Source organism: Macadamia integrifolia, chromosome 8 (assembly GCF_013358625.1).
Source record: "Macadamia integrifolia cultivar HAES 741 chromosome 8, SCU_Mint_v3, whole genome shotgun sequence".
Taxonomy (NCBI): Eukaryota; Viridiplantae; Streptophyta; class Magnoliopsida; order Proteales; family Proteaceae; genus Macadamia; species Macadamia integrifolia.
In genome coordinates, this window is record NC_056564.1 from 27,277,235 (window position 1) to 27,288,610 (window position 11,376).

General features: G+C 39.7%; 1 protein-coding gene across 1 annotated transcript in view; it reads right to left on the bottom strand.

Moving 5' to 3' along the window:
• LOC122086853 overlaps positions 1-11,376 on the bottom strand; it is a 191,273-nt gene that overhangs the window by 124,721 nt on the left and 55,176 nt on the right. Inside the window, 3 exon segments of the mRNA XM_042655792.1 lie at positions 3,645-3,753; positions 3,880-4,064; positions 4,156-4,269. Coding sequence (XP_042511726.1) covers positions 3,645-3,753; positions 3,880-4,064; positions 4,156-4,269 — 408 coding nt within the window.

Sequence of the window (11,376 nt, forward strand, 5' to 3'; positions counted from 1 at the left end):
AAGCGATTTGTACCGAATTTTAAAGACTGCTCTTGGACCAGCGGTCCCTTAATAGACTCGGGATGCAGAGATAGGCGATTTTTCGATACCGGAAAGGTACTAGTCTGATGAGGACGACGAGTTCTACATCTGGTAAGAGACGGATTTCCAGATCTACAGTTATCTAAAACATCCCTAGAATCATCGGAGATATAAGGGAGATTAATGGAAATCAGCTTAAAGGCACAAAGATTGGAGTCATGTCTGAAGGTTTTGCAAATCAAGCAATGAAGCGGAATTCATTTAAAGATGACAAGTTTTTGGAAGGTAAAGTCTCCATCGTTCACCGTTATGGTGAAGGGAATAGGCTCATCTGCAGAGACCTCAATACAAATTCGAGCATAGGCGAGCCAATCCTTCCTCTTGGTCTTGGCATCAAATAACAGAGGAGTTCCAATGACCGAGCCAACAATGTTGAGCCCTTCAGTGCACCAAAAGTGAAGGGGGAGACTAGTGAGAGATCCACAAGGGGATTGAGCTCAAGGTTCAAGGTATCGGGTTTCAACCAGGTTTTGACCCTTGGAGAGACCGAAACTTCGGTCGAAACCTGGTAAATTTTCCCGGTTGGGTGGAAACTTTGGTTTCGACCTTCAAAATGTTTTTTTTTTTTACCTGATTTTTTGTGTACATCCTATTTTAGACATTTCAAACACATTCACATAATTAGTTTCACAAAAAATACATATAAAGTCATACTTGTGGCCTACACCAAAAGTTTGGTAAGGTACGTTGAGTCGTTGACTGAAAGTCTGAAACTATACTACATAAGTACATAGTCTACAGACTCTACACTATATATAGTCTACAATCTACATCAATACATAATACATAATACAAATGATCCAAAATAAATAAAAATATTACATCATCATAAGTTCTCTCAACACCCAACATTCAACACTCAAATGACAACACTCAACACTCAACACCCAACACTCAACACTCAACACTCAACACTCAACACTCAAGTGACAACACTCAACACTCAACACTCAATTTTACTCAATTAACAATTATATTCTATAAAAAAAAATGATTTTTGGGGAAGATGGGACTTACCTCATTGTTCCAACTTCCAAGCTGCCTTCCTTATGTAGATCAAGCAATATCCAAGCTTAGAATCAATTTTGTTGGGCACATGGGGGAAATCTTGAGTGTTTCCCCAACTTTCCCTCTTCAAAGGGAAAAAAGTAAGGGGAGAGGGTCGAATTTTAGAGAATAAGAGCTTGGTTTCTTTTAAAATTATCTTATATAAGAGCTGGTTCAACCCAAAAGGTTGAAATTTCCCACATTTCAATCGAAACTTGTCGAAACCTGTAACTTTTTAAAGTCACATGCTAAATGGTATCAATCTCCTATGATACGGTCGAAACATACAAAATTTCAACCGTATCGGTCGACTTCTTGAACCATGATTGAGCTTGGTTCAACATGATGCAGTTGGAGATGTCGAGACCATTGTCGATGAAGATAGGGCTTATTCCTACTCGCCAGAGACTACCTTCAAGAATACGGCACTTGTCATTTTCCTCTGAGATTTGAAAACAAAGAAGTCAATGTCCATAAGATAGGTTTCCATCGTTCCATGGAGGTGCCACTGTTTTGAGAGGGATAGTTTTACTATCGGAAAGGGCGGCCGGGAGCCTAAGAAGTGACCCACTAATGAGTTATGCCAAGGGAGAGCTTCTCCATCTAAGAAGCCAGCATGACAGTTAGCAAGCTTTGGGTTACCAGCAAGGAAGGGGGGATGAAATGGAGTGGAAGACCCATTTGGGAGAGGGAATGCTTATGGGGGTAGTGAGAACTGTAGGTTTGGCCATTTTGGGGTAAAGAGGTTCCCGGATCAGTAGGAGGATGAGAAGTGATGGGGTGATTTTCAGTAGACGGAGGAGGAGGGGTGGAGGTTGCCGAGAGGGAGGCCGAGAGGGGAGGTCTCCATCTCCGGGAGACCATTCAGAGAGGCTGCAATTAAGGGGAGAGGTGGAGGTGTGTGAATGACGTTTTCACCTTGGCAATTTTGGTGAACATTCCACAATTCCAGCTTGAAGATAGGTGTATGGGGAGTCTTACCCCACCTGGGAACTTCAGTGCATTTTCTTCTTGGGAGATATTTGTATGTGGATCCTAAAGTGCCTTGGGCATCTATTATTTGGTGTAAACAATTGTTGCCTTGCCAAGCCAATTTTGGATGTTGCTCAATGCATGGGAAAGTTCCAACTGATGATGTTGGTTGTAGGAAAGATGTCCATCTTGCCTCAAAATGTAATTTGTGTGGCGAGGCTTCGGAATCTTTTCAGCACATTTTATTGGAATGCAAGCTGTCGGTTGAAATATGTCCAAATTCTTGGTAAGTTGGCGACTCGAGAAAGAGGCGTGGTTTAAATATAAAAGAACCTTGGGCTGTAGGGCTGGTCATTGTTGCATTACTTGCATCCAACATCTAGAGGGAAAGGAACTCTAGATGCTATGAAGGGAATTGCAGAAATATAATGCAGCTGATCGAAATGATTAAAAGAGAGATCAAGGACACCAATCTAAACATGAAAGGAGCAGTAAAGACAGTCGCAGACTTTATGTTCTGTAGAAGGTTGGGACTTCATATCTGCCATCTCAGGCTGAACAAATTATAGAAGTGTTCTGGTGTAAACTGCATCTCAACTGGGTCAAGTTCAATGTCAATGGAAGCTCTCCGAGCAATCAAGGAAGAACAGGCGCTGGAGGTGTTATTCGGGATCACTCTGGTAGTTATTTTCCTTCAAGATCTTTCTTGGAATAAAGTGAAACTTCGACGCAGAATTTTCCAGCCTTAAGGAGGGCATTTTGAAAGCCAAAGAGATGGGGGTTGTGGCCTTGTGGATTGAGTTTCACTCCACTTCATTGGTTTCTTCAGTTCAATCTAAGTGCACTCCTTTGTTTGCTCTTCAAGAATGGACCTTCCTTCAGCCTTTCCTGAACTCCATTTCTTGGAAGATTTCACATTGCTATAGAGAGGCATACCCTTTTGCAGGCTTCTTGGTGAAGGATGCAGCAAAGTCTGGGGTCTCAGCCATGATGACTCTTTCTGGGCCGCCATATTGCCAAGGAACTAGCTATTGATGCAATGTCAAGGGCTAGGTATAGATTTATGTAATTTTGCGGTTTGGCAGTCCCTGCTGATGGCAATGCCAAAGATGGGGGCTGCCTCTCTGGTTTTTGGCCTGGGTCTGTCCAGGTTAAGTTCTATGTAATTCTTTTCTCTTTTCTTGCTTTTACTTTAACGGATTGTTCTAGCGGAAAAAAAATAATAAATAAATAAATAACCAATTGAAAAATTCCATACAATTATATACATATGTTCAAAACAATCCTTAAGTGCATTAAGTTCTCTCCAAATCACTGCATTCAAAGTTTAAACAGAGGCAGCGGCAAATAGTCAGCAACAAACTTCAACCTCCCACAACTTATTCAGTATAATAGGTATTGACAAGGCTTCACAATTTGTGGCATAATACTTCGTAAGCTCTTATTTGTTGTTTTTAAACACTACAAGAAAACCACCTGTCCCCACACCCCAAAATAAAGGGAACAAAAAGATATGATTGAATATGTTACACAACGAAATTTACCTGGACAGCTAGTATTTCCAGATGGACAGCACCCAATTCATTTTTGTCTCCACAAAGCCAGGAAAAGTTGTTTTGGACAGTTATGTGGACCACGTCTAGCTCCAGGTAACTGCCAGGGGGGCAAGAAATGAAAAAAAATGGTGATAAGAATGTTCCCGTAGCATTCTGATAAAGAGAATAAAATGAACTAAAATAACATCCCTGAAATGACTGCAAATGGACAACATCAACTTACTCAAGGCTGTCTGTTCTCCGAGGCATCATTATTATAGGCTTTTTAAGTGAAAGATCCAACTTTAGAGCCGGTGATCCTTCGATTTCATTTGTGGTGAACCACTTCTCAGAGTTGGTAAATTGATCTTTCAGTTTTACAACTCCCTTAGAATTTTTGGGAACAAGGCCCATAAAATAACTACCAACCTACAAATCAGTTTTATATAAAATAAAATAAAATAAAAAAATTATGATAATAATGTTGCAACAAGAAAGAATTCAAGTTTAGGTGGTTTACCTCCTGTGCAAAGCGATTCAAATATATAATCCGTACTTCTGAAAGTTGCCCAAAGAGGCTATAATCATAACCTCTGTAGTCATCATCATCAACGCTGAATGAACTGAAGACCAGCTGCATATCCAGAGGACATATTATCATTTTTAGAAAGAACTCATTGAACAACTTGACTTATCAGTTTAATATATGAGTAACAAGGTCAAAGACATGAGATGAGAATGAATCAAGAACAAAAAGGACTAAATTTTTTTCTGAACCAACAAAGAGATTTCCATTTACACAAAGGAAATGTATGCAATAGTCGCTTTATTATCTTGCAAGAAAAAAGTGATGGTATCCAAATATCAGTAGAAACTTGCCAAGTCAAGGGTTGATAATTGATAGGGAGTCCTTTGTCTATGTAGTACTGTAGTTCCTTTTGAGGGATCCCAACCGACATATGTTGGCCTTGTTGTTGTTGCATATTAGCTGTGTCTTTTCCTGGAAGGGAAGGAGTGCAGCAAGACCTGAATAGCTAAAGCAGTAGTACCTGGAAGAGAGTGCTGAAGATGCTTTAAGATTTCTTCCTACTTTTTGGCATTCTTCTACCCATTCAACCCTAACCAACAAGAATGCCTTTCTAGGTGAGCCAAAGTCTGATACACCCAAAGTGTAATCCAACTCCACAGATTGGATTAGCGTGACTAGAGCTTGAAGGAAATGGTTTTTAACCCAAATCTAATTTTTATAAGAATTAGTGCATAGATATAGTGCTGGGTACCAAATGTGTCATGGGATATTTTCTGCATTTGGAGGAGTGTTACCAACATCTTCAGAGGTACGCAACTCATGGATTATACTTGTACTTCCCCAACTTAATATATTTATTATTTCACTTACTTAAGATGTTATTCATAAATAAGCAAATAGCCCCTATTTGAATCCAATAAACATAGTTTAAAAATCAAATTCCAAAAAGATAAAAAGTCAATTGCCTATTCAAGGAAAAAAAAAATGGATTTTGTATTTCTTGTTATAGGGGTGATTTTCAACTTTTAAATGCTGGGGTTTTTCTCAATTCTGAAAATTTTATAAATCATATCATGGTAAAACATTGTTAAAAACCAATAATCCGGTAACATAATCTTTTGTTTTAATGTCCATAAAATTATTTTCATTCAGCCGATTTTAACAGCATTCACGCACTTTAAAATAAGTTTGACAGGTGCAGTTGGGCAATGGGTTTAGAAACTATATCTTTGATTTGGTTCTTTATTTACTTTCCTTTTCAGCTAGAAATTAGTTTGGTAGAAGATTTTATTTCAGTTGCTATTTAGGTTAGTTTCCAATTAATTTAGCTTTCATTAATTGATGGAATTTTCCTTAAAGTAGTCATGTAAGACAATATGGAATTTCAGTTTTAGTTTTTGAAGAATTGAATGAAATTGAAAGCATATTTTTTTGGGTGTGAACCATGGCTGCTGATTCCCACTTCCTCCCCCTCTAAAATCATCTCTTCTCTCTCTTCTTATCTTTTTCTTTTCTTTAATATTTTCCCTATTTCTTGGCTGATTACTCCCCAAACCTGAGAATACCCTGTTCTGGGCGGTACTTCCAGAGTATTGGAGATCAATCCCTTGGATACCCTTCAGATCAGTTACAGAATTGGAGAGGACAATCCTGCGGTGAAAGCAACTCCACCTACACAGATTCGAGTCGAGGTCTGAACTCCTTTGGAAGCTCAACCAGAACTTTAAAATCTGGTTCTGTTTTTGTACCAAATCCTGTTGCACAGCAGAACACTTCTGATCTTTGGTTGTCGAGGTCTGCTGGTGCTGCAGTCATCGCCGACCTGTTGTTGTAACTCTTTGTTTGGAAGTTCAGGCCAAACCGAGGCCTATTGACTGAGTTCCATCAACTGAAACCAGCAAGGTTTCCGCCATCTGGTTAGTAGCGTGAGAAGGAAGAAGATGACCTTCTTCTCTTATTCTTAAGTGCCCTAGTGAGTTATATTTACAGTGAACCCCTTCTTTTCTAAACATGTGTTCTAGGATTCCCTTTATCTTTGGAAATTCCAGAAAACCCCTCCACTTCTAATTTTCTATTTCAATTTGTCCCTATTAGATATTTTTCACTCTTCTAAGTGCTTAAGTGTTAGTGAATTTACAAGTTTGCCCCTCAACCATTACATTGAGATATTTTTTCATTCTTGTGGACCCTAAGCGATCCAATTCCAGTCCTTGCAACAAGGATCTATATCAAGTGGTATCAGAGCAAATTTCCTGCATTTCTCTAAACATGACAGATCACATCACCAATGCTGAGTTGCACAAATTGTATCGTGAGGTATTTGAGAACCAACAGAAAACTAATGCCATGGTTGAGAAGAATGAGGCAAAATATAACAAGTTCATGGATGAGACTCAAGGTGCCCTCACTAAGATTCTCGCCTTCGTGCAAAGGTCTGAAATGCGAGTTGATGAAGGACCATCTACACCACCTCCTTAGTTTCATGCCCTACGAGTTGAAGATACACCTCACCAAATGCAACGTGATCCTGTTATACCCCAAGATGTTACTCGGCAATTTTCTGATAGGGATTATGGCATCAAAGCTGAGGTTTCAAAGTTCGATGGTGAAAAGGAACCTGAAGAATTTCTTGACTGGCTTACCAAAGTGGAGAGAATTTTTACATATAAATCTCTTCCGGACGAGAATAAGTGTGAACCCATCCTCAGCAAGTTTACTGGGTATGCATGTTCATGGTGGGAAGATGTCCTGCATGCAAGGTTTGCCAGAAGACTTAGACCCGTTACCAATTGAGAGGTCATGAAGCAAATCCTGAATGAGAAATTTGTTCCTCTTAATTATGAGAAGGTAATGTTCCATAAATTGCTTAACTTGCAATAAGGCAACAAGGATGTGGATACCTACACCCTCGAATTCCACAAACTTTCTTCAAGGTGTAGACTTCATGAAACAGACCAGCAACGAGTGATGTGATATATCAATGGGCTAAGTACTGAGATCCGACTCGAATTGGCTAACACTGATTTCAGGTCTGTTGACGTGGCAGTGGCTCATGCCAAGAAAGCTGAAGAGAAGTCCATTTATTGGAAGAGTATGCTCAAGACTCCTTCAGTATATAGACCTCCAATACGTATGGAGGAAAAGAAGCCTGAAGCTTGCAGAGTTGAAAAAATGTCAGAGTTCAATAAGGACAGTGATCAGGTGAAAAACATCAGATGCCATACTTATGGCGAGAAGGGTCACTACTCCAACAAGTGTCCCAATAGGACTCGTTCTGTGAATGTAGCAGAGAAGCAACCGGTAGAGAAGAGTGATGATATTGATGTTGCTTATATTCTTATCTTCTCTATGAAGATGATATTGACGATGGTGATGATGAGGATGTGGAAGCTCATTCCACTAGTCTTTCATCCTTTTTAAACAGACGAGTTGACAAGGCTCCTCTCTTCAGACAAAAGGGTACTCTCCTAGACGGTTCCGATCCTCTTGATGTTCATACAACTGTTGATACTGGGGCAGAAGCAAACTTTATATTTGCTGAATTTGTTCGAGCACACAACCTTCCACAAAAGCAGCTTTTCAAGAAGATTCACGTGCAAAGTTTTGGACCCACAGCTCGAGAAGAGGCCATTGCAGTTGCTCGAGTACACTTACATATTGGGCCATTATGGTACCATGTAACTTGTTTGGTCACCCCATTGGCGCACTGTGACATTCTTCTAGGGCGACCTTGGTAACGACCTTCTAGTATCCTCTATAATGGTGCACAGAACATCATCAGGTGAAGCAAGGAGGTCATACGTATTTTGATGAGGCCACATGTATTATCGACATGCCACGTCGTTGATTGACTCCTGCTCCAGTGACACATCAGCCTACTTTCCCTCTTCACAGAGTTATGTTCCGTCGTTTGCTTCGAGATATATGCCATCTCATCGGCAAGTAATTAACAACGGTATCTTGGGAGCACGACCTAACTCGACGGAGTCGAGTTCTTTTAAGACCGGGAGAATTGATGCAGTTGGGCGATGGGTTTAGAAACTATATTCTTGATTTGGTTCTTTATTTACTTTCCTTTTTAGTTAGAAATTAGTTTGGTAGGAGATTTTATTTCAGTTGCTATTTAGGTTAGTTTCCAATTAATTTAGCTTCCATTAATTGATGGTTTCTTCCTTTATGTAGTCATGTAAGACAATATGAAATTTCAGTGCTAGTTTTTGAAGAATTGAATGAAATTGAAAGCATATTTTTTGGGTGTGAACAATGGCTTCCGATTCCCACTTCCTCCGCCTCTGAAATCTTCTCCTTTCTCTTATTATCTTCTTCTTCTCTCTAATATTTTCCCTATTTCTTGGATGATTACTGCCCAAACCTGAGAATACCCTGTTCTGGGTGGTACTTCCAGCCCTAATACTGGAGATCGATCTCCCCGGATACCCTTCAGATCAGTTACAGATTTGGAGAGGACAATCCTGCGGTAAAAGCAACTTCACCCACACAGATTCGAGTCAAGGTTTGAACTCCTTTGGAAGCTTAAACCAGAACTTCAAAATCTGGTTCTGTTTTTGTGCCAAATCCTGTTGCATGGCTAATGCAAAACCGGGGTTTAAGAAAACCCTATTCGGTTCGCTTAATGGCCCACCCAAATAAGAGTACCCAATGATCAAAGGCAGTGGCAGTATTGTAAATATCCAGATTATTACTTATTTGTTTGGGAGAGGGGACTTAAAAGGAATTAATAGTAATTTGATGGGGCTACAATAGGAAGTAAAATGGGGCACAGGGGATATGAAAGAATTAGAGACAAAGAGAAGGGCATAATGGGGAATCAAAATTAAAAGACAGAAAAAAGAGCAACTCACGATTAGGTTATCTTCTTCCCAGGACCAAAACAGAGGCGGAAAGGTGAGACAACTTCAGATCGAGAGGAATTCTTCACCAGGCCTCGGCTTGGTCTGAAACTTAAAGCGAAGATTCCCAAGAAGGTGCTCTAACAAACCCACAAGACAAACAATCGGATCTGCAGGTTGGAAGGCTGCGGGAGGAACCTGAAATAGATCCTGGCGGTAGCTTTAGGGTTCAGTCCTGTTGCAGTTTGATTTCTCACAGCAGAGAAAGGTTTCTGGTCTAAGATTCAAGGGTTGGAGTCGATTACAAGGTAGCAGCCTTCAATCAAAATTTCAGAGTCAACCGGCGACGGACAAAGATGCAATAAGCTTTCGTTCTGTGCATGGTATTAACGTCTAGCAGAGATGGTGTAATGTAACCAGCAACTGTGAGTGGGAAACAGGGACAGAAGAAGAAGACGAAAATAGAAAGATGAAGAAAGAGAAGAAAGAAGAAGAGGATCAAAAAAGGAGGGGGGTGTACGCAAGGTTCACAGCAGCCACGGATTCAACCATTATTGCAAACATTCAATTCTATTATGCAAATCTGAAACTCCATAATCATTACAGCAATTTAAAGAAGAATTCCTTACATTAAATTGGAAAGCAATTAAAGACAGAAATAATCTAAAATAGAAACTAACTAATTGCAAAGGAAATTCTACGTATCTGACTCTAAAGCAAAGAAAATCAAATATATTATTTTGCTTTCCTAAATATCAACTAACAACCCTGGCCAGACCAGAATACCGGTTTGGGTTGGTTGTGTCATGGCTTAGGCCTCCATAGTGGGCCGGTTCGGTCCAGCCAGCCCAAGGCATCTGCATCAACGGTAGAACACTTCTGATCTTTGGTTGTTGAGGTCTGCTCGTGCTAGAGTCCTTGCCGACCTGTTGTTGCGACTCTTCGTTTGGAAGTTCAGGCCAAACCTGAGGCCTATTGACTGAGTTCCATCAACTGAAACCAGCAAGGTTTCCGCCATCTGGTTAGTAGCGTGAGAAGGAAGAAGATGACCTTCTTTTATTCTTAAGTGCCCTAGTTAGTTATATTTACAGTGAACCCCTGCTTTTCTAAACCTGTGTTCTAGTATTCCCTTTATCTTTGGAAATTCTAGAAAACCCCTCCTCTTCTAATTTTCTATTTCAGTTTGTCCCTATTAGACATTTTCCACTCTTTTAAGTGCTTAAGTGTTCCTAAATTTACAAGTTTGCCCCTCAACCATTACATTGAGATATTTTGTCATTCTTGTGGACCCTAAGCGATCCGATTTCAATTTTTAGAACACGGATCCGCATCAATCGGAACATAACTTTGTCACTACAACTCAGATTTAAGTAATCTTAGACTTGTTGGAAATATAGTTTTGTACGACACCTAATACAAAAAGTCTCATTTGAAAATAAAATCATTTGACCAGTCAAACTTACTATAGAACAAGAGCATTTCTCTAAATGTTGATTGTTTATGACTTTTTTTTTTTTTTGATGAATAAATAATTCAATACCAAGAAGAGAAGAATATACAGGGGGGAGAGAGGGGGAGGGGGAAAGGATCAAGACTGACCCGGCCAACAGGCTGACTGATGAGCACATTTATGTGTGAAATCTAGGGTAGTAAAACATGCATTTTACATATTTAGAATGGAGCTACCTAAGGTTTTACTCTCTTTTTGCTGGTTTTATATTTTCAAGGCCTTAAGGACTATCGGGCGCTATATCTTCAATTTTACACGTAAAGCGGTCCTACTCTTTTCATGGTTACGAAGAGGACGAAATTTTGAGCAAGATGGACGTGTTCAATTAAAAGTACACATTCGTTTGGTCACCCGTATAAATGATTATTCTTTTCGGGTCAGAAAAAGAATAATGGATTAGAACTGAACCGAGATGCAGAACCAGCCCATTTGCAGTTGTCCCAGAGGTACAAGGAATACTCCAAATGCCAACAAGGATCGATGGACCACATCCTTAAGTGATTGAAGATTTGTTTTTGGTAACAACAACTACCTAGTGTAGTTGGTGAGCTATGGTGTGCAAAATTCCCTTGCTTACCAAGAGGTCTCAAGTTCGAATCTCATGGTTGTTTTTTTTAGATAATTTTGTTGAAGATTTCCTGCTTTTCACTCACTTAAAACACTAAGGGCATGGAGGGGATTTCCACATCAAATTAGAAGCAAGGAAAATCATGGAAGCAAGAAGAGAAGAAAAAAAAAAAGGAAATAGAGATTGTCCAAATCTTCTCTCTCCTCCACATCATCACCAAAATATTGTCCAAATCACACAAAGCAAGAAGAAAATCGTCCCTTGGAGGGAGAAAAAGAAGAGAA